This window comes from Netta rufina (genome assembly GCF_964035555.1).
Source record: "Netta rufina genome assembly, chromosome: 15".
In the NCBI taxonomy this organism is placed as follows: Eukaryota; Metazoa; Chordata; class Aves; order Anseriformes; family Anatidae; genus Netta; species Netta rufina.
The window spans coordinates 958,788-980,158 of record NC_140138.1 but is presented as its reverse complement, the minus strand read 5'-3'; the positions used below and the strand labels follow the sequence as shown (position 1 = coordinate 980,158).

Below are 21,371 nucleotides of genomic sequence, written 5' to 3'. Positions count from 1 at the left end.
ATCTATCATATTAAATATAATCCAAATACAGAACATCCATACACTGCGCACACAAGAACATTTTGATAGGAAACCTACTTATCAAACACGTGTTGATTACCTCCAGGAGGGCTGTAACAAGATCATCAGTACTAAAATGTAGACTTCAGCAACAGTTTCTGTTAGTCTTTAAGAACACACTGTTAGGTATTTTTGTCCTGAAAGCATATACTTGACCCCTCATACTAAAATCTAGCCTGGAGATTTTGACTACCTATACAAACTTGAGCAGTGACTATGAACAGAAAAACTGATTTGTAATAGGAAATCCCATTTCAGTGAGCTATTACCAGAAAAAAAAAAATGCCCTGAGCATTCAACATGCAACTTGACATTCTCATTCTGTGAAACTGCCTTACAGTCAAGTGGTTTCAAAGCTTGATGAAACTCACTCCTGACAGTTACAATAAACATCTACTCCTACAGCTAAAATTAAAAAAAAAAAGTTCAATAATATCTCTCTATTGGAAGTGAAGCAATACAACATCAACCAGAATAATCTTTATCTTCTTCCATGAGATTGTTGATATAATGTTGATATAAGTAGATATTCTTTTCAGTTGGATGAAATCTGATACAGAACACCTTATGCTACGCTGACTTAATCTAAATAAATGGCACCTGTTACTACAATGCTTATGCTGGGACAAGCATCATTGAATTAAGTCTGCCGAAATAAGACAGATTAGTATAAGAATAATTGCAGTTCTCTTCCAGTCTCTCCTCAAAGATTTCCTCATACCGTATCTTGTAGCTGACTAAGTTTTATTGTCTATTTCTAGTTTGACTAGATGTTGTACCACAAGTGATTTTTTTCCTCATTGCTTCAGACACTGCAAAATTAATAAGGTCTCCTTGTGGAAAACACGCATTCCAGAACAGAGGTGCTCTGTACACTAGTCAGTGTTGCCTCCAAACCTTTGCCCTGCTTTTCATCTTCCACAAATGCTTGTTTCTTACTGCTGTGTGATCACCAATGTGATGTACAGCTGTGTGACATACTAAATGGGACAATAGGTTCCAGCTGAAAAATAATCTGGGGGAAAAAAAATCAGGTAAGTTAGTTTCTATAACTGCATAGCTACACAGCTACACAAACTCCTGTCCTGCACAGTTCAAAAATGGGAATAATGACAGAGAAAGAAAACTGGAAGGAAACTAAGGAACACACATGGGATATAAATATCATATTAGCTCTGACTATTTTCTCAGTTGGGCTAGAGTTCAAATAATAGTGTCTGGTTTAATTAAAGGACTGTATTTCCCTATGTAACCACCTTTAGGGAAGAAAGAAGATGAGAAGAAATAGAATGGGGTGGACAAAACACAAGTTCTGCAACACTCAAAAACAGTCTCGGTCTTTATTTGAATTAAGTCAGCTGCACCAGAAGACCAAAGATCTGCCCGTCTCTCACAGCACTCACTCAAAAGGAAAAAGTTAAGTTCTTGTTTTCAACAACTGTTGACAGGAGACAAAGGCACACTGTGTGTGGTGCAAACTAACATGCAGGATTCATCATAAAATGGATTAAGAAAGTGTGTTTTTAAAGAAAATTGAATACTTGGAGCAGTGAAATAAAATCCCTTACCTGCCACCCAGAAAGAGAATTTTTGAACACTGAAATACCCGTAACAGGAATGTCACAGGCAGCTTGTACTACTAATGTTTATTGCTCTGTTTCACGTGCCTTTTTAAAATGCTGGCAAGTAGCAGTCAAGAGTTAGTCCATTTGGACAAGGGAAAAGCTCTGTCTAAATGCATGCCATGAGGAAGAACTGACAGGCAGGCAGCAGATACTTTGCTAGGTCACTTCTTCAGAAGCATTTAGGCAAGAGTCTTTGGGACCTACTGTGGAGCAATTGGACTGATTGCTACTACATGAATAAAAGAGAAAACGGAAGGGGGGAAGGGGGGAAAGGGGGAAAAGGGGGAGGAAGGAAGGAAGGAAGAAAGGAAGGAAGGGAGGAAGGAAGGGAGAGAGGGAGGGAACAGCGTTAATTTGAGCCACACAAAGGAGAGAAATCTGAATGGGAAGTATTCTCTACCAATTCCAGAAAACATCTCCAATTAAAAGTAAAGTGATTTCTAGTACCAGATGTCCAAATATAATTTCATTACTATGACAATCAGCTTTGAACCTTGAACTGACACTATGCTGCATAAATGATCCTACTACTGTTACTTGACACAGCAAGAAACAGGCCTATCATCCTTAACAGAGCAGATTAACAAAGGATATAAATATGAAAGGAAGTTTAATATAGAGAAAAAGTATACAGATTTCCAACCCCTCATAATACCAAGAGCTAATTCAGGATTTATATGCTCATGTTCCTAAACAACATCCTCTGTTTTCACGGAAGGCAATTTCCATTTCTCAGAAACATCAAATGTATACAGTTATGAAACACATATGCCTTAAATCATTGATTTTTCTCTCTGTAACAGTTAGCTCTATATCTTTTTATATTAAAGTCCAAGAAGACCTGAACAGAAAATTTAAAGTAATTCAAGATATGTCATATCCAATCTGTACCACAACACACAAGGTAAAAATAGTTCTTGTCAACAAGTCTGAGCACAGTTTACCCCAACACCACTTCACCCACGTTGGGTATTGCACAGTAGCAGTGCAATTTGTCTCAGAATCCTGGGTAGAGTTCTCAAGTTCTAGCATTTTTTGAAGTTAAAAACTGAAGTTATTTCACTTACTTCATCTAAAAGAGGATGAATTTCTGCTAAGGGATTATAAGGTATAAATATGAGCAGTGCTGGTCCTTTCTTCAGCTCATTGTTTAGAAGAAGACTTTTTCCACCATGAGGTCTCAGCCAGCGTATGAGCATCTCTCGATTTTCTAGAGCCCACTTGCAAATATTCTCAGCTGTATAGTTCATGTCATCATTTGGATAGATCTTGAAAAGAGAAAAAATAACTATTTGTTTTCACTTACTAAAACACACTGTTTACTAATGAATGCAGTTCTCAAATATACCATGCTTTGTTACTGTATTGCCTAAAACACTCTTTTTCAATTTAATGACACTATTCAGCATGCTTCAGCATTTCATATATCCTTTCCCAAGGGGTAATCTTTCCAATTTCTCATCAGATAGACAAACAATCTTTTAGGCAACAAGACTTCTACCAGGCAAACCCCTTCTATCACTACAACTTTATAATCTTTACTTTTCTCACTAGTATAAATTTTCTTTATAAAGAGCTCAATCTCTAAGTCACAAATACCTTGTGAATTTAAACATTATTAATGAAGTATACTGTCCTGGTTTCAGTTAGAACAGAGTTAATTTTCTTCCGAGTAGCTGGTAGAATGCTATGTTTTGGCTTAGGATGAGAAGAGTGCTGATAACACCCCGATGTTTTAATTGTTGCAGAGCAGTGCTTATACTAAGCCAAGGACATCTCAGTTTCTTGCTCTGTCCTGTCAACGGGCAGGCTGGGCATGCAGCAAGAGTTGGGAGGGGACAGACCCAGGACAGGTGACCCAAACTAGCCAAAGGGGTATTCCATACCATCTGACGTCATGCTAAACAATACGTAGGGGTGGCTAGCCGGGGGAGGGGGGCCGGACTGCTCGGGGTTAGGCTGGGCATCGGTCAGCGGGTGGTGAGCAATTGCATTGTGCATCACTTGTTTGTACACATTATTATTAGTAGTACTATTATCATCATTGTATTATTATTATTATTATTATTATTATTATTATTATTATTATCCTGTCTTATTAAACTGTCTTTATCTCAACTCACAGGCTTCACTTTCCATTTCTCTCCCCCGTCCCAGAGAGGGAGGGGGGAGGGTGAGCGAACAGCTGTGTGGTGTTTAGCTGCCAGCTGGGTTAAACCACGACATATACACACCTTAATAAATTAAAAGCCTGTGTATTACAGTTTTTGAAATATTTCTCAGATAAATATAGCTACTACATTTAGTTAAGAAAATTATTTTATTCCACCACTTTCCACTTGTGAACACCCATTTATTTTACATTTGTCCGGGTGACATTATGATCGCAGTGTAACAAGAGTTTCAATCTCCAGGTGTTGTCTCAGAGTTACTACAACATAAATGTAATACTCACTAGAGATGTGTTGACATGTCTGTGCAAATACACGCTGCCTGAATTCACCAGTGAGATCTCCTCTGCAACATGTTTATCTGTGATCACTCCAAAGCGTATTGTTCCAAGGTAATCTTAAAGGGCAAATTTTCAGTTTTTAAATATAATTATACACACTGAACTTCTCTCCTGAAAGTCTTAGAAGAATACAGATCTTATTTTTAAAATGCAAAAACACCATCTCCTTTCAAAGCAAAACGCAGAAGGATGCTGTGTAAAGGCACAGAAAATCTTACCGAATAGTAACTGCCAGTATTAGTGATGAAGCGAGGCAGAAGAAACACAAGATGTATATGATGTATATTATTTGCAGTAAATAGGCAACACTTAAATACCTATTTTAATATTTCTAGATTTATAAAAGTGCAGGCAGGGCAGAACACTTCTCACATTTATATTGTATAGAACTATCCCAACACAAAACTGGGAAAATTACAAAACAAAATATAGGAGATTAGGTTTTATATCATACACCAAGTCAGAGGCAAAGTAAAAATCAGAAGAATGGTATCAATTTACTTCATTTGCTGACAGAAATATCCTTAAAATATGCTAATCTTAAGTTTAAGAAAGTTGCATCCAGAATTTATGACAAAAGAATTGCTACCAAAAAATTAATGTTCTTAAGATAATATTAAGATAATAAGCATCATAAAGTTCTTAAGGAAGTTTGAATTTCTGTGAAATCAACATTGGAAGAGAAACTAGCAGCTTTCTGCTTATTTTAAATAGTTTTGATGAACAATGTACAGCTGTGTCACTACTGACTCATTCAAGACCATTTATTTTCAAAAATCTGTAAGCAATCAGGGTCTGCAAGTACATGCAGTGAAGTTTAAAAATGGGGTTTGTGAAAAGGAAAAGCACATTAAGAATAGTGTACATTACAATACCACTTTATGACCTGATTAAAGAGCACCACAGTGCATTAAACTTTTAAAGTAGTATTTTGACTTAATGGAACGTGGCTTGGTAATCGACAGAAAACCTCAGAACAGATTCCTCTCTGAGAGCAGTGCATCATGAAGAAATGTTTCTGAACACAGATAACAAATTCTCACTAACCTGAGTTGTAAAATAGCACTTTAAAGAGCAAAGTAACCCAGAAATGCATTCAGCTCTCCAGTGTCACGAAAGAATAATAGCTACTAATAAAAGCACATAAAATCTATGCCTGGAATTTACCATCAGCAGAACAAATGTGTTTGTATACTTACTGTACAGCGATATTACTAACAGCATGGTGCTGGTGATTAGCAAGTAGATGACAGAAAAAAAATAGAAGTGCTGCTGCCTGTTACCAACTATCCAGATTTTACAAAAGAAACGGTCCACTGCAGTCTCTGATGCATCAAAACCCACAAGTTCATCAGATGGAAATACTCAAAGGCTGGCTAAGCATACTGACACACATGGAAGGCATTACTCCTCCATTATGAATTGCCAGTCCACCGTTTGTAGTGGCTTTTAAAACCACTGCTGCAGTGGGAAATTGATTCTCTATAATTTTATTTCAAATAAATGTATTCAGAACAACAGAGCTGCGTAATCTATATTAGGTTATTAATTAGCTAAATGGGTATAATAAGCCTGTTCCTTACAGCCTTTTAGTCAAGCTCACATAGTCTTTAGGAGCACCTTACACCTTTGTATAGAAGATTTAGTGTACAATACTGATGTTTTAAGAAACACTTATAATAAAATCTCTAACACTTATAATAAAACCCAAAATAAAACCTCTAAGAGTTATGAAAACTACACATATTGTATTAAGCGCACTTATTTTCTGTACATATGCATTCACCCCTCTGAACTTGCCATTTCAGTTGTTGCACAAGATACTCTTGAATTCAAATTACTTAAGTGCTAGTCTGATTATGTTGCATCTGTTACAGCTACCTTTAGTTTTTTGAAAAAAGTGTATCTTAACATATCCTTGAATTGCAAACTGTCATATACTTTAATTCCATGATGGCTGATCACAAAATATACAATACACCTTTAATGTATGCCGTCTTTACATAGTAATAAAAGATAGTTTCATAATTAGATCAACACTCAAAAGGGACTACATTTCAAGTTATAAAATATTGTAAAGAACCACTGAAGTCCATATGCATAAATTGTTCACAGATGCCTTATATTTTTTAAGATGAAGCTTTTACCTTTCTTTAATGAATGTAAAGCTGACGTAAAGAAAGTTAAATAACCAGGAGGCTGAGGCGAAGCATTGAACTCAAAATATCCTATAACTCCAGGCTGAAAGAATAAAAATTAGTTAGCCAATCTGTTTTCAAGTACACATACAAGGGAAATTGCAATTAGTTACCTACAGTGAAACATAACATTATAAAAAGGCAACAAAACAATATTTACTGAAGAACAGTCATTTTATGCTGCAAGAATATTTTAACATCAAAAGATTGTTTGGAAATCAAACAATCAAACTAAGGATGTCGTTAAACCCTACATATCACAAGAGAGGGGTTTATGACTATTGAGGAATGAGTTTCAAGCTGCATATTTGCTGTGTTAGCTATTAAAGTTCTCTAAAAACAATCTTTGCTTTGAAATTAATTTGAGAATCATAAGAACAATAATCATCATAAAGACTTTTCTCAGAATTGAAATATAAAAGATGATTTTTCTAACTATCAAGAACTTAACATTTTAATTATTTACTATGTTGCATGTAATTAGCAACTACATATGAATTTACACTTTTTTTTTGAGTGAATAATTGAACTGCTGAGCCAACTTAACATCCTATCGTTATCAGTCATAGTAAATTCTTTCATTATGTTGTTCCTGAGATTTAGAGAACAGCTGCACAAAAATAATGAGACCCACATCCCACTTGCATATCCATACATAAGAACAGATCTTCAAATTGCCAGACAAATTGAAATTCTCAGCTGTGAATAGGCCTCATGTCTTTGTCAGGTACCAAGCCTGCATGGCATCCGATTAAATTCAGGAAGAGCATCTGGAAAAGCTGACATGGAACAGACAGAAGAATAGACTCCTGCTCCAGAATTTCAAATAAATTTTGGTCTTAATAGATTATATTCTGCAAAACTTAACACTGATTATTAATCACTTTTTTTTTTTTTTTAACCTCACCACTCAAATTGATCTAATAGACTTTTAGGACAGAGTAAGTGATGGGATTTGGTTATTCTGTGTTATTTGTTTCCCAGTTCCACCGGAGAAGGCATTTGATGCACAGAGCAAGAGCACAGGTATCACTGTGGGACAAATGATTCTAGATTCACTGATCACCCATTTATGTGGCAAAAGCCTTCCCACCTATATATATTTTTTTATATTTCATAGAATGCTTTAATTATTTATTTAACTTTTACATATAAAAATTTGTTTTAAAACATGGACAAATGTTTTGCCTATTACTGCTATTAGTAATATTATCTTGGGATATTTCACCAATAAAAACATCTCCATTCCAACTACTGACCTGTTCTTTCAGGCAGGAATTGTCCTGTCAAAAAGTGAATGTTAAACACAAGACCCTTGCTCATAAAGATTTCTTATGAAGTATGCCAAGAAAATTATCAACAATAAAAATGAGGTAGAACAATTAGGCAAATTTACCCAGTAACAGTTGTCAAGAAGAAAATAAAAATATAAATTAAAAAGGAAAAAATACAGCAATATAACAGCATTCATTGTAATTGCTTTTTTTTTTTTAATGATCTTTCCTAATATAAAATTAAGTAAAAAAAATCTCATAAAAACTTTTAAAGTCAAGTAAAGTAAAGTAAACAAAAGTAAGGGGGCAGATAACTATTAAAGATTCATAGCTTCCCATTTCCTAGGACCATTTTTCAATACCATTACTCTAAGAAGCAAACCTATGGCACCACCCAGTGAATGAAAGAGAAGTCAAAATTGACAAAGTGTGAAAGGGGCAGATCTAGAAACATTTATAAAATTATTTTAAATGGTGAGGCTCTGATTCTGACTGCTAGCTCTGTTATCCACAGAGGGTTAAGATTTGTAAGCACTGCCTGAAGAATGTGCTGCCACGAGTCATTTTTATAAAACGTTTCTTCAGTAAGAAGAAACTACATGTATAGGGGGAGAATATATGCCTTATGTAGGTTAACTCATGCTACGTGCCTAATCAGTAACCTGTTTAAGTAATGGCCTTTTAATGATTGTCCAACGACAGTGGGATAGTGTTGATATGTTTCAAAATTGAAAACTCATTAATATCATCTCCTAAATGAAGCTCATATATGAAAATACAGAATTATTAATTGTAGTGCAGCCTATTTCTTGATGGGTCTCCGGCTGGATCATGTCTATTTCAGACTTGTGCTGACATGCAATTCCTGCCTCAGCTTATCTGTAAACACAGGAAAGAACACAGGAAGAGGCAAGGAGAAATGTCATCTTTGGAGGGACAGAAGAACCCATACTACATGCAAAGAAACAGTTGTATTGACTGCTATTAGATGAATGAACTTGGTAAAAGCTTGTTCATTTCCTAATGATGTTAGTGATATTATGTAGCCAGGACAGAAAGTAAATGGTCACCTCATCATTTAACATCAGCATCAAACACAACAGCAAAGTCAAATCCACGTCTGGGTCAGACCTCACATGGTGGTTAACGCTCAGGAAGCATTTCTACACACGTGGAGCACAGAAGCAAGCTGGCACCAAGCTAAGACACACCAGCTACCTCCCAGAGAGACAGCCTCTTTCCCTCTCTCTCCCCATGCCAGAAAGCAACATGCTCCCTGGGCATGTTTAATTCTCACAGCTCAGTGAAGCTTTCTGTCCAACTGCAAAAGCAGCAAGGTTTCTTGTCTGTGCCTCAGAAGGAAGAGGCCATTTCTAGTAGCTGTGTTAGTCAGATGAGGAATTAGACATGCCAGTTTGGATTCAAACGAAGCCACCACATCCCTGCAGCTAATAAAACACAAGGAGTCTGAGCACGTGTTCTAACAGGCACGTAGGAACCACATCTTTCTCCTGATGTTACTTAAACTTTCCCATACATTCCACAATTGTAAGTACTTTCCAACTGGGATGTTTTTCCTTTGCTCTCAAAAAACAATTTATAATTTTTATCTGATTTTAATTGTGCACTAGTATCATACCACAAACAATAAAAAAAACAATCAACATCAGAAAATGCAGAATCTCAACCTTCAAGTCAACATTTTTCATAGTGTTTGAGCGCCCTCTTGTGTCATCAACACGTTCATCACTTGGTTGGGGAACAGATGCACCATAAAAACGACACCACTTGCTCCTTATTTTTAGCTGGATTGTGTTCATGAACATTTCTTAGAAATAAAAACATGCTAATTAAAAATTGAATACAAGATTAACTACTAGATTGCAGTATCTCTTTATATGCTTTAACTTAAAAAAAAAAACGATGTAAATGTTTAATTTGATACCTTTACAGACCTTTCTAGTTCAAACATGTTAACATGCTTAATGGATTTCAGCACCTGACTGAGTGTGAGTAGAGCTCCTGATTTGCCTTGCTAGACCCTTTTTCTGTCAAAAACTGACTACTGGAATTTGAGCAGATGATTAAAGCATAAAAAGCTTTACAGATTAAATGGAAAAAGGACAATCCCAGGCTTGAAGTCCCAGCTATCAGTAAATTGACAGTCAATAATAAAGTGCCATTGGAAACAAGATAAGCACAGCAACACGTTAGCATGGAAACACGTGCTGAGAAGACCTCCTGCTCAACATGACACTTTGCGTATGAATCACTCACCTACTATACTAATAACTTACCAACTTATTGTCTACTCCAAATTCTACATAGTGCTGTTTTTGGACAGAAAATATAGGAGACCTTACTACTAGTAGGTCTTAAAAAGCAGATACAGCAGAAGTAGAATGAAACAGCCAAGAACATGCACTGGCTCAGTGCAGCTGGGATCAGCTTCAAAAGCATCCTTTTTGCACCAGGGCCGGGGCAATCCTGGACGTGAGCACAGACTGGGAGAGGAACTCACCGAGAGCAGCCCTGCAGAGAAGGACTTGGGGGTTCTGGTGGATGAAAAGCTCAACATGACCCAGCAGTGTGTGCTTGCAGCCCAGAAGGGCAACTGCATCCTGGGCTGCATCAACAGAGGGCTGGCCAGCAGGTCAAGGGAGGGGACTGTCCCCCTCTGCTCTGCCCTGGTGAGGTCCCACCTGGAGTCCTGCGACCAGGTTTGGGGCCCCCAGCATAAGCAAGATGTGGAGATGTTAGAGCAGGTTCAGAGGAGGGCAACAAAGATGATCAAAGGGCTGGAGCACCTCTCCTGCCAAGAGAGGCTGATGGAGCTGTGGATGTTCAGCCTGAAGAGAAGAACCCAGGGTGACCTCATTGCAACTTTTCGATACATAAAGGGGGCTTATGAAAAAAGAGGGAGAGCAACTTATTGCTCGGTCAGATAATGACAGGACAAGGAGGAATAGTTTTAAACTGAAAGAGAGGAGAGTTAAATCAGATGGTAGGAAGAAATTCTTCACTCAGAGGGTGGTGAGGCCCTGACCCAGGCTGCCCAGAGAAGTTGTGGGTGCCCCATCCCTGGAGGTGTTCAAGGCCAGGCTGGATGGGGCCCTGGGCACCCTGATGTAGTGGGAGGTGTCCCTGCCCATGGCAGAGGGGGAGAACTGGGTGGGTTTTAAGGTCCCTTCCAACCCAGCCCTTTCTATTATTGACAGAAGTTTTCAAGTGAAAAGCAAATATCCCTAACCTAAGTCTGCAGAATCTATTTTCTAGCAGAACACACAATTGAAGATTAGATACTAATGACAAAACTTTCAGAAACTATTGTGAACTCCAAATTAATTAGCTTTTCAACAAAGAAATAACAAAGAAAAGATCAAGCAGCAGAGACTGATCAGAATGTCCCAAAGATCTACTTACAGTCCTCTGTCCTTTCCCTTCTGCTGAAAACTAACCCTTTTTATATATAAAATATCAAATTCAAAACAGCAGCCCATACAGTGCTGTGCTCTGCACCTGTATAGCTAGAACAGCAGTGGTACCACACCAGTGTTGTGTCTGCTGCTGAGCAGTGCTGGCACAGCATCAGGACTCTCTAATCCTCCTAGAGGGTGGGCAAAAAAGTGAGAAAGGAACATTACCAGGGCAGCTGACCTAAACCAACCAAAGGGATATTCCATACCATATGATGTCACACTCAGCAGTAAAAGGTGGAAAAAGGAAGAAGAGGGGAGGGGTGGGCTCTCATTGCAACACTGGCTACATTTGTTGAGGCCCTGCTTCAAGGATGTGGTCAAGCATCACTCATTTGTGGGAAGTAGAGAGTAATTTCTTTCCTCTGCACTTCCACACAGCCTTTACTTGTTTTGTTTTGTTTTTTTCCCTTCCTTCTCCCTTTTCCCCTTTCCCTTTTTTCCCTTTACTTAAATTGTTTAATTAATAATAATCTTTCCTTAATAATTATTTTTCCCCTTTAATTAAATTATCCTTATCTCAACCTGTGAGTTGTTCTTTCCTTTACTTCTTCCCCTCCTTTTCTAAGGAGGGGGAGTGAGAGAGCGGTTGTGGTGGAGTTCAGCTGCCCAGCACGGTAAAACCACCACACTTGTTCCCTGTACAGATCTTACAAACACAGCAGGCACCCTGTGCAGTATCCCCTTTGGCTTAACTTTAGAGAGGCAAGACACTGGGTACCTAGTGCCACCAGCTGGGGAATAACCTCAGCCTTAAATGAATACAGGCAGGACATCACAACAGCTCAGAAAACTCATAGTTCTTTCAAGGAAAAAGAACAAATAAATACTGAACGTAGAGACTGGGAACTTGGAGCCATAGAATTAAAGCACAGGAAGCAAGGAAGTTTGAACATAGCCTGTAAGTACAAATAGACATTCAATTGTTAAGCAGTATTTCAAAAAAAAAGAAAAAAGGTTTCCCACCATAGATTTCTTATATTTTAGTCTTTTCCACTGGAAGCGCACATCCTACTATAAAGCAAATTTCAGCTTACCAGCACTATGCTTATTAGCTGCCCTTTGCAGACTACCAAGAATAATTCAGAGAACACAGCCCCAGTTCCCAAAACCCAAGCACGGCTGTTTTTCAAAGGAGGTAGAAAACCAGTAACGAAGCTTTAGACTGGCAAACTGAAGCACAGGAAGGACAACAGAACTGTTTGCAATCACAGAAAGTATCGGCAGCAGATGCAGAGACAGAAGACTCCAAGTCCCTGCTGAAACACTGGCAAATGAAACCCATAAGTAGTTCTAGCTGGATGAACTAAACAATAAAGAGCACAGCACCGACCCATGGTAACTGCAAGCATGTACCCCCTTTTGCCATGGCAGCTCTCACCTAACAGCACACATCGCACTCCATCCTGCGGCAGAACAGGAGATAACTCAAAGAGGAACTGGGCTTCATTCTGAAACACTGGAAAGGCCAGTGTGCTGGCCACTACTACAGAATCACTTGGTCGTGTAGGTCTTCCATTCTGCCCCAGTAGCTGGGAGTTTAGTAACATTATAATATTTCCCACTGTGCACTACAGGAATGAACGGTTACAAAGGGATTACCAATGACTCTGATCTAAGTGCGTTTTGTCCATTTGGAAGTTATTAACCCACTAGTACTGCTACCCATTGTGACACCTCTGAACACAAAAAAAATGAAAATTAATTAAACACAGGGCACCAGTGAACTGAGATCACAAAGTAAGAGCTTACAAAGAGGTCAGAAGCCATTATGTTAACTGCTTTCACATTTGTTTTTACTTTACAGACTTATCTTATTAGAAAGGTTTAATGCTCCTTTAAAAAATAAAACAATTATTACATATTTCTCAGATGTTTTTCCAACAGACTGCAAGATTTTTTGGGAAAATATTTCTCCCATTTTTCTTATTCATGTGTTTATTTATTTTTTTCTTATGAGGTTACAATTATGATTTTTGCCTCTGTGTAATAAAGTCCTGCAAATTAACAGCATCACTGAATTATGGTAAGCACTACACAGGGAACTAGCATTATGAATTTGTCATTTCATGTATTTATGATTTCAACAAAATTTACATGGCACTGATTTCAAGATTCTGGAAAGAAACTAGTACTTTGTAGCAGATAAAATTTAATCGTAAAACAAGTCAAATCCTTTCTGAACCACTGCAGTAAAGCTAGAGAAGAGAGACAAGTACCTCATAATTTGAGAGGAAATCTAGTAATTTTGATCGAGACGAGATGTAGAGTAGTGGTGTCATCACCCGGCGAACAAACTTTTCAATATAAACAGCACTCATAGGGCCTTTGTACTCAATTGGTCCAAAACTAGTACCAAAAAAAATAATAAAGCATTAAGACTTAGAAATAGAAAGAGTCCCTGCTGGGGGTGGCAGAGAGAAGAGTTATACAAACAGCATGCTCAGCCTCTTGGGAACTGCCCCCAATTATCAGTGGCTTCTGTAACTGATAGAGGAGCTGTGTTACACAACAGTGTTACTGTAGTACAGCTTACACTCCTAAACTGAAATTGCAGTGACTATGGGTAGGCAAGATGTGTTGGTGAGGACAAAGGGATGAGGACCGCTTCTGAGTCCCATTGCAGAAGCTGGTAAAAGCCAGGAATGACTTAGGTAATCAGAGACATCTTTCTGCTTTGTCCAAGTAAATACATGTGACTTAAAAATACAGATCTGAAAAAATGCTACTATTTTCACTTTAATTTTTACATTTTTACACTAGTTCAAACAGTATCAACCTGAAAAGGTGCAAGATTTCTTTACAGAGACATTTACAAGTATACCTCAGTAAGGCATGGACAAATCCAGTCGCACTGCTGACAGACAGACTGAGCAAGTCTACAGCTTCCTCCCAGCCACCCATGACCAGCCCACACCACATCAGGTGGTCCTAAAACATGGGGGCCTTGGGAGTATGGCCTCCAGTGCTCCTCCATCACCTTGAAAGCCTGCATCTGAGTTGCTATCATTAGGTTGGACAAAGCATCACAAACTAAAAAGAAATCAAACATAAAAGCACGAGGAATTAGTCCATTCCCATTGAGCAATTTAATGTGATTTAATGTGATTCAAAGTCCAGCTGACAAAGATAAGGATTGCTACTCCTCAATTTATAAATCCTCAAACCAAACAAAATCAGCCTCTGTAATGGAAGACAGCTGCAGTGCAAGACTCAGGTGCACAAGCAAAAACGTGAGAAACTACACAGCATCCAACTGTATTGCACCTAGCATTAGGAAAGTGTTTTATGCTCCACACACACACACAAAAAAAGACATACAAATGCTAGAAAAATAAAAACGAGATTATATAGAATACTATATGATGGTATCTCAACATTTAGAGAATTAAAAAATGAGTGTGAAATTCAAATTTAGAAGAACACCTTCAGTATACAGTTCCATTTAAACATGCACCTACATTCCACTACCTTCAACAGCCCTTAAATACATACTTGGCTGCTGCTAAACATTGGGACCAGTTAATATAATCCACCTACAGAGCAGGCAGAAATCTAAAATAAAAATATAAATCTGAATTTTGTGGAGAGAGAATATCCAGGAGATGCGTGTGCACTGCAAATTTTCCTGAACAATGAACTGAGCAGCATGTCATTTAACTGACATTTACAGCCCTTCTCAACACCTAAGTAGCATGTATAATGAGCTTCACCCAGAATCTCCTTCTCTTCATCTGTTTAACTGTAGATGCAACACCTTGAAAATGCAACATTTTATAAAAAAAACCTCTGTTTTGCGAAGTACCAATAAAGAAGCCAGACTGTATATATGAAACTCTTACCTCCGGTGGTATAAGTGTATCACAGGAAAATAAAAGAAATGCTTCTGCTTCCTACATTTCCCCTGGTTCCACCAGCAATTAATGGCCACAAACAGCACCTGCAAAGCAGATAAAAATTCACAGCTAGCGAAGTACATTACTGTGACTTTCTTTATCTAGCATGTTTTTTTCCAATCTGTTCCATCTGCTATTTTTAAATGACTTTTCAAGGCAGTATTCCATACCTGTTCCTCTTAATTCTATCATCCAAGTTTTTTTTTTTCTTTTTTTTCCTGCTTTTGTTGGTCACTTCTTTGTAATAGCCATCTGTCATGGTCACTTTTACTTCTAGTTTTTAAGCTTCCTAACCGAAATCCTCCAAATCTACTAACTTTGTCATAACCCATATTGATAACTTATTCTGCATAAAGCAGCTCAATGAGTGGAGGTTTCGGACAACTGTATGTGTTCAGAGGTAATCACCCGACAGACAGCAATGCAAGGGCTGCAAGGCCTTTTATGATTACTGTTGTCTCCAGTGATAGTGGAACTGGAGGCAAACTCCCTGTTGTTTGTGTCTGAAGGCACACAAATAAATCCAGAAACACTTCTAAGAAGAAACTTGCAGGGCTCTCCATTCAGGAGCAGAAATAACACAGGTTTTCTCCATTTATTCTAACACTACGTATGTAAAGATGACTAGCTTAGTTACTCAAAGATACAGACATTCAGGTCTTACTGGTGCCCATGGGTTGACAGAAATCAGCTCTTTGATCTCTAAACGGAGGCTATCAGGTCACATTTAAGATTCGCATCTTCTCTAGAGTTACCTGGTCTGACAACCTGCTGGCCACACGTTCTATTTCTTCTCTTGCTGCAACAGACTGCCCACACCACGGTGCATAGAAGAAATACAATGCAATTTCTGAATCCTGACGAAGGTGATCTGCATAGTCTAATTGTCCCCGGAAAAAATCAATGACTGGAGATCTCGTGGAGAAGAAATTCATGGGAAGCTTTGCTGGCATTGTTACGTCTTTTGCTCGGCTGTGGGAAGGAAGTTAAGAGGGCTTATTGAGACCGTAAAACAGGAGTTTAAAAAAGTGTGCCCAAAGCCCTCATTCACATTAGTGAATGTCATGCAATGACAAAACTTTAAGAATTGATGCAAAATGACTACAACTTCAATTATCTGAGTTAGTTTCAATAAATACTTTAAAATCTAATGATTACCCTTATTAACAAGCTTCAGAAAGTAACACTGTCATAACATGCACTCAGTTTATGGCTGTGTTAGCTCACACTCTTATTGCTGGTTGCTGCAGATAATAAAATTACCAGGAAGAGTGATTTCTTTGGATTTCTTCCCTGGCCTCATCCTCTTTTAACACTTGTACTTTAGGTAACAGCACCCTGATAAGAGAAGAGACACTGGTCATAAAGATTTGTGATGTTTGTATGAACAGAGACTATTACTATGCTTATGCTTTGAAGTATTCTATGCTTCTTTTGTACTGTATTATGAAAAAATGTTTGTTTTTACTAATGACTTTTAGCATTATATAAATGTGTATTGGTTTACTTCACTGATGTCAGTGATTAGAGCAGGGATCACGAACTCTGTTCAGGGCATGTTTCATCTACAGCAAAAAGAACTTACCAGTAAGTGTTTAAAGACTATACAATGTAAGATTTAGATAGAAAAAGTTTCTTAAGAGAAACAAGTTTGACCAACAGTACCAAGAGCATAAACTAAGTGCTCAGGAAACTGCTTTCTATCAAATCTAGAATCAACCATTCCAAAATTCAGCATTTCCAACGTGTTCAGAAGTGTTTAGTGGTATAAACTGCCTTAAACACAAGTGTATGATTGTATTCTTTCTTTTTCTTAGTTCTCTTGAACTAGCTATATTTACACTACAGCAAATTAGATTAAAAACTGGACCACATCACTGTACTGATCCGTTTTGCCATAGTTTCTCCTTGACAGGAAGTTTTAGGAAAGATTATGCATTTCTCTGCCTTGTATCACAACAAAAAGCTAAACATAAAAATATTTTTATTTTAACCTCTTTTGATTCTTTTCAGGTTAGAATGTTAGTAACCAATAAATTATTGAGCCCTGAACACTGTTAAATTCATACTTTAAGCAACCTCTTAGTAACACCGTTACATTTTCAAATCTTACGATCGTCCTGGTTGGTGCCTGTGTTTTAACAAAACAGATCCACAAAACCAACAGCTCCTCTCATTTCCAGGTTATTTAGTACATAATTAAAGCTCAAGACTTAAAAGTTTCTAAAAGTTACGGAAGTTTGTAATTCAAACATAAGAGGCATTTCTCATATCAAATCCAGAGTTTTTAAAATACAAACTGGTTCCTCATGTACACAATTCATTAATTCCACTACTCACAAACCAATTTGTTTTCACGCAGATGGCCAAAAATCTCATTTGTCCCATGGACTTCTATTTTGGGTCCTTCTTGTCTCGCCCCTCACTAACCCTTCTTCCCCAGCCCTTGGTTTCTTAGGTCCCCTCAAATCAGTTCCTGTTTCCCTCCCATTCCTTCACCCCACTTTTAGCCAAACCACTCATTTCTTCCCTGTACAGAAGCACTACCCCAACTCACTGGCCACGTGCTGAGTAGGCACTGAAAGCCAAACGCAGCCCATAAGCATTAACCTCACACTGACACCTGCTTCTTAGGAGACATTAAATGAGAATTTCTCCTCTTACACATATTCAGGTTGTCCACTTTCATTATACTGCTTAAAAACCTCTGCTTCCTCTACTGGATTAAACTGGAAGTGGACAATCGGTTCAAGAGTTATGGTGAATGGGCAGACAGATGGACACAGGGTATGACAGCATAAGCCTTAAAAATGACATAGGAAATTGGCTCTAAAGAAAATATGTAAAATAGGTCAACAGAAGATATACCATAGCACGAATGATTCAGGAACTACATGTCTATCCTCAAATAGGGAAAACAAAACAAAACAAAAAAAAACCTCTAGTAATTATGAATTTATCATCAGTCCTACCTATCAGGGGAGGTCCCAGCCAACTGGCAGCTAGCAAACGTGACGCCCATCTACAAGAAGGGACAGAGGGCCGGAGGGTAGACCTGGGGAACTATAGGCCTGTCAGTTTGACCTCAGTGCCAGGGAAGCTCATGGAGTAGATGATCTTGAGTGTCATCACGCGGCACTTGCAGGGCAACCAGGCGATCAGGCCCAGTCAGCATGGGTTTACCAAAGGCAGGTCCTGCTTGATGAACCTGATCTCCTTCTATGACAAAGTGACCCGCTGGGTGGATGAGGGAAAGGCTGTGGTCTACCTTGACTTCAGTAAGGCTTTTGATACCATTCTTCTCAAGAAACTGGCTGCTTGTGGCTTGGACTGGCGTACGCTTTGTTGGGTTAAAAACTGGCTGGATAGCTGGGCCCAATCATGGTAAATGGAGTCAAGTCCAGTTGGAGGCCAGTCACTAGTGGCATCCCCCAGGGCTTGGTGCTGAGGCCAGTCCTCTTTAATATCTTTATCGATGATCTGGATGAGGGGATCGAGTGCACCCTCAGTAAATTTGCAGATGACACCAAGTTAGGTGCGTGTGTCGATCTGCTTGAGGGTAGGCTCTGCAGGAGGATCTGGATAGGCTGCACCGATGGGCTGAGGTCAACTGCATGAAGTTCAACAAGGCCAAGTGCCAGGTCCTGCACCTGGGGCACAACAACCCCAAGCAGAGCTACAGGTTGGGAGATGAGTGGTTGGAAAGCTGCCTGGCAGAGAAGGACCTGAGAGTATTGGTGGATAGTTGGCTGAGTATGAGCCAGCAGTGTGCTCAGGTGGCCAACGGCATCCTGACTTGTATAAGAAGCAGCGTGGCCAGCAGGGCTAGGGAAGTGATTGCCCCCCTGTACTCGGCTCTGGTGAGGCCGTACCTCAAGTATTGTGTTCAGTTTTGGGCCCCTCGCTACAAGAAGGACATCGAGGTGCTCGAGCGAGTCCAGAGAAAGGCAATGAAGCTGGTGAGGGGTCTGGAGAACAAGTCTTACGAGGAGCGGCTGAGGGAGCTGGGATTGTTCAGCCTGGAGGAGGAGAGGAGGCTCAGGGGCGACCTTATCACTCTCTACAGGTACCTTAAAGGAGGCTGTAGCGAGGTGGGGGCTGGTCTATTCTCCCATGTGCCTGGCAACAGGACGAGGGGGAATGGGCTTAAGTTGCGCCAGGGGAGGTTTAGGTTGGATATTAGGAAGAACTTCTTTACCAAAAGGGTTGTTAGGTATTGGAATGGGCTGCCCAGGGAAGTGGTTGAGTCACCGTCCCTGGAGGTCTTTAAAAGATGCTTAGACATAGAGCTTAGTGATATTGTTTAGTGGAGGACTTGTTAGTGTTAGATCAGAGGTTGGACTCGATGATCTTGGAGGTCTCTTCCAACCTAGATGATTCTGTGAAAAAAAGCACCACACAACAAACGAAGAGCCACCAGCTTCTTACTCTGATTTGCTCAATAGTGCCTCCCTCTGATGTATAGCACAGGACCTTCACATAGTTTTTACATACAAACTAAGCCTCATTTCAACAGAACGACCTGATAATAACAGAAAGCACATGCAAGCATGTTTTTGATCAGGCCCCTCGTCTGCCAAGTTGTAAGGCTGCCTCAAAAGACATTTGCATGGTACCAGAAATAGTTCAGGCTCTATACCGCAGACTTTTCACAATTACATGTTAGCTCAGGCAGCAGCTGGCTGTTCCTTGATTGTCTACAAACCTGCAATACCTTGGTCCCCACTAGCGGATTCCCTTGTAGTAAGGGAATTTTCCCTTCCATACACTTTATTCATGGGTTGTAGAAGTTCCTGCCACTTACAACATATAACTGTACTTGGGTGCTGAGACTTGATTACAAACTGAACTGATGTGAATTGAGAAATTAAGCATTAAGTCATAGTTAATGTGTACAATTAACCATCCTCCAAATCGCACATGGAATTTGTACACTTGAATTTTCTGTTTCTGGCAGCAACACAATGCAGAACACTTTCCCAGTATTAGCTTTTCTGTCTGACTGTACTATGAAAAGCCAAAACACTATAACCAAATTTTCTGTGGAGAGTATAGAGCGGTGAGAAGCTCATTCCAGGAGCAACTTGTCAGCTTTCATATACAGCTAGGAATGAAATGAAAGGGACATGCAAGTTTTTGAAGAAAGGGGCACAGGAGGAGAACAAAAGCATCACGGTAAGTGTCGAGCACAGGAGAAAAAATAATAAAAACGTATTATGTATGTTACAGTAATGGACAGTTGAACAGGGAGATGATTGAGCGTCCAGTGACTGTGGTTCAGCGGCCGTTGGAGGCACGACACTGTCCAAAGCCTAAAGGTCCGTCCTGGCTCGGGCAGACCCATGGGAGGAACACCGAGCGCAGGCCTCGGCGCTTCTCAGCCACGTTCCCTGCGGGCAGGGCCCCTCAGCCAACACATGTCGGCCTCCGCGCAGCAGGGAGGCAGCCAGCCCCGTGCCACCTTCCCGCACCCAAATCCGGACCCCAAAGCAACGCCCTTACCCCAGCACAGCACGCAGCCAGGAGTCACCGTGCCCTAAAATCCCATCCACGGCACCCAGATCCCGATTCAGGGCCCAGAATCGCGTGGCCCAGCTGTGGCACCACGGGACCGAGCCCTCCCCCCGCCCCTCCCCGGTGCGGCAGGGGCCGGAGCCCTTGGGGTCAGGCCGGTTGCCACGAAGAAACCCCGTCCGGCAGCAGGCCCAGCGCCCGACCACCAAGGGGGGGAGCCCCGGGCCGGGGCTACCAACCCCGGCCCGCCATTACCTGCAGGTGACTTTGAGGGCGACGAGGAAGGCGCAGCCCAGCGCGATAGCAGCGCCGCACAGCAGCTCGGGCCGCCGCGCCATGCGGGCGGCGCGGGGCCGCGGGCTGGAGGCAGCCGCAGGGCCGGGGCCGCCACATAACGACATCACACCCGGGCGGGGCGGGGCGGGGCCGGCCTGCAGGACACCGGGCCCCGGGAGCTCCCCGCCGCCCGCCCGGCAGCCGGCGAACCCGCCGCCGCCACGTCGCGCCGCCCCGAGCAGGCGCAGAGGCGGCCGGGAGGGGCGGGGAGGCTGCGCCCTTCCTCCTCCTCCGTCTCAGGGAACTCCGCCTGCTCGGGGGATCCCCCTCCTCGTCCTCCTCCTCAGGGGTTCCCTCCGTTCCTGACAGGACCGCACGCCCCCCTGGAAGCTGTTCCCCCCCCTCCCCCACGGATTAATTAAAGCTCTCACACTGTCCATATAGAACAAGGCTTTCATGTTTAGTTTTGTCTAGGATTACTTCCAATAATTTACAGAGCACTTACATTAAACAAGGAAAGCATAAAATTGAGAAAGCAAC

General features: G+C 40.5%; 1 protein-coding gene across 2 annotated transcripts in view; it reads right to left on the bottom strand.

The window, feature by feature from the left end:
- TXNDC11 (thioredoxin domain containing 11) overlaps window positions 1-21,062 on the bottom strand; it is a 29,851-nt gene extending 8,789 nt beyond the window's left edge. The window contains exons 1-8 of one of the 2 annotated variants that reach the window (XM_084295973.1): window positions 20,811-21,062; window positions 16,305-16,379; window positions 15,797-16,013; window positions 14,988-15,085; window positions 13,365-13,494; window positions 6,345-6,438; window positions 4,141-4,253; window positions 2,753-2,953 (exon numbers count right to left, since the gene is read on the bottom strand). In XM_084295973.1, the coding sequence (XP_084152099.1) occupies window positions 2,753-2,953; window positions 4,141-4,253; window positions 6,345-6,438; window positions 13,365-13,494; window positions 14,988-15,085; window positions 15,797-16,013; window positions 16,305-16,379; window positions 20,811-20,956 (1,074 nt within the window). In that variant the 5' untranslated portion in view covers window positions 20,957-21,062. The remainder of the gene's footprint in view (window positions 1-2,752; window positions 2,954-4,140; window positions 4,254-6,344; window positions 6,439-13,364; window positions 13,495-14,987; window positions 15,086-15,796; window positions 16,014-16,304; window positions 16,380-20,810) is intronic. The other variant, XM_084295974.1, reaches the window with a different exon arrangement.
- Between the last annotated feature and the right edge of the window lie 309 nt (window positions 21,063-21,371).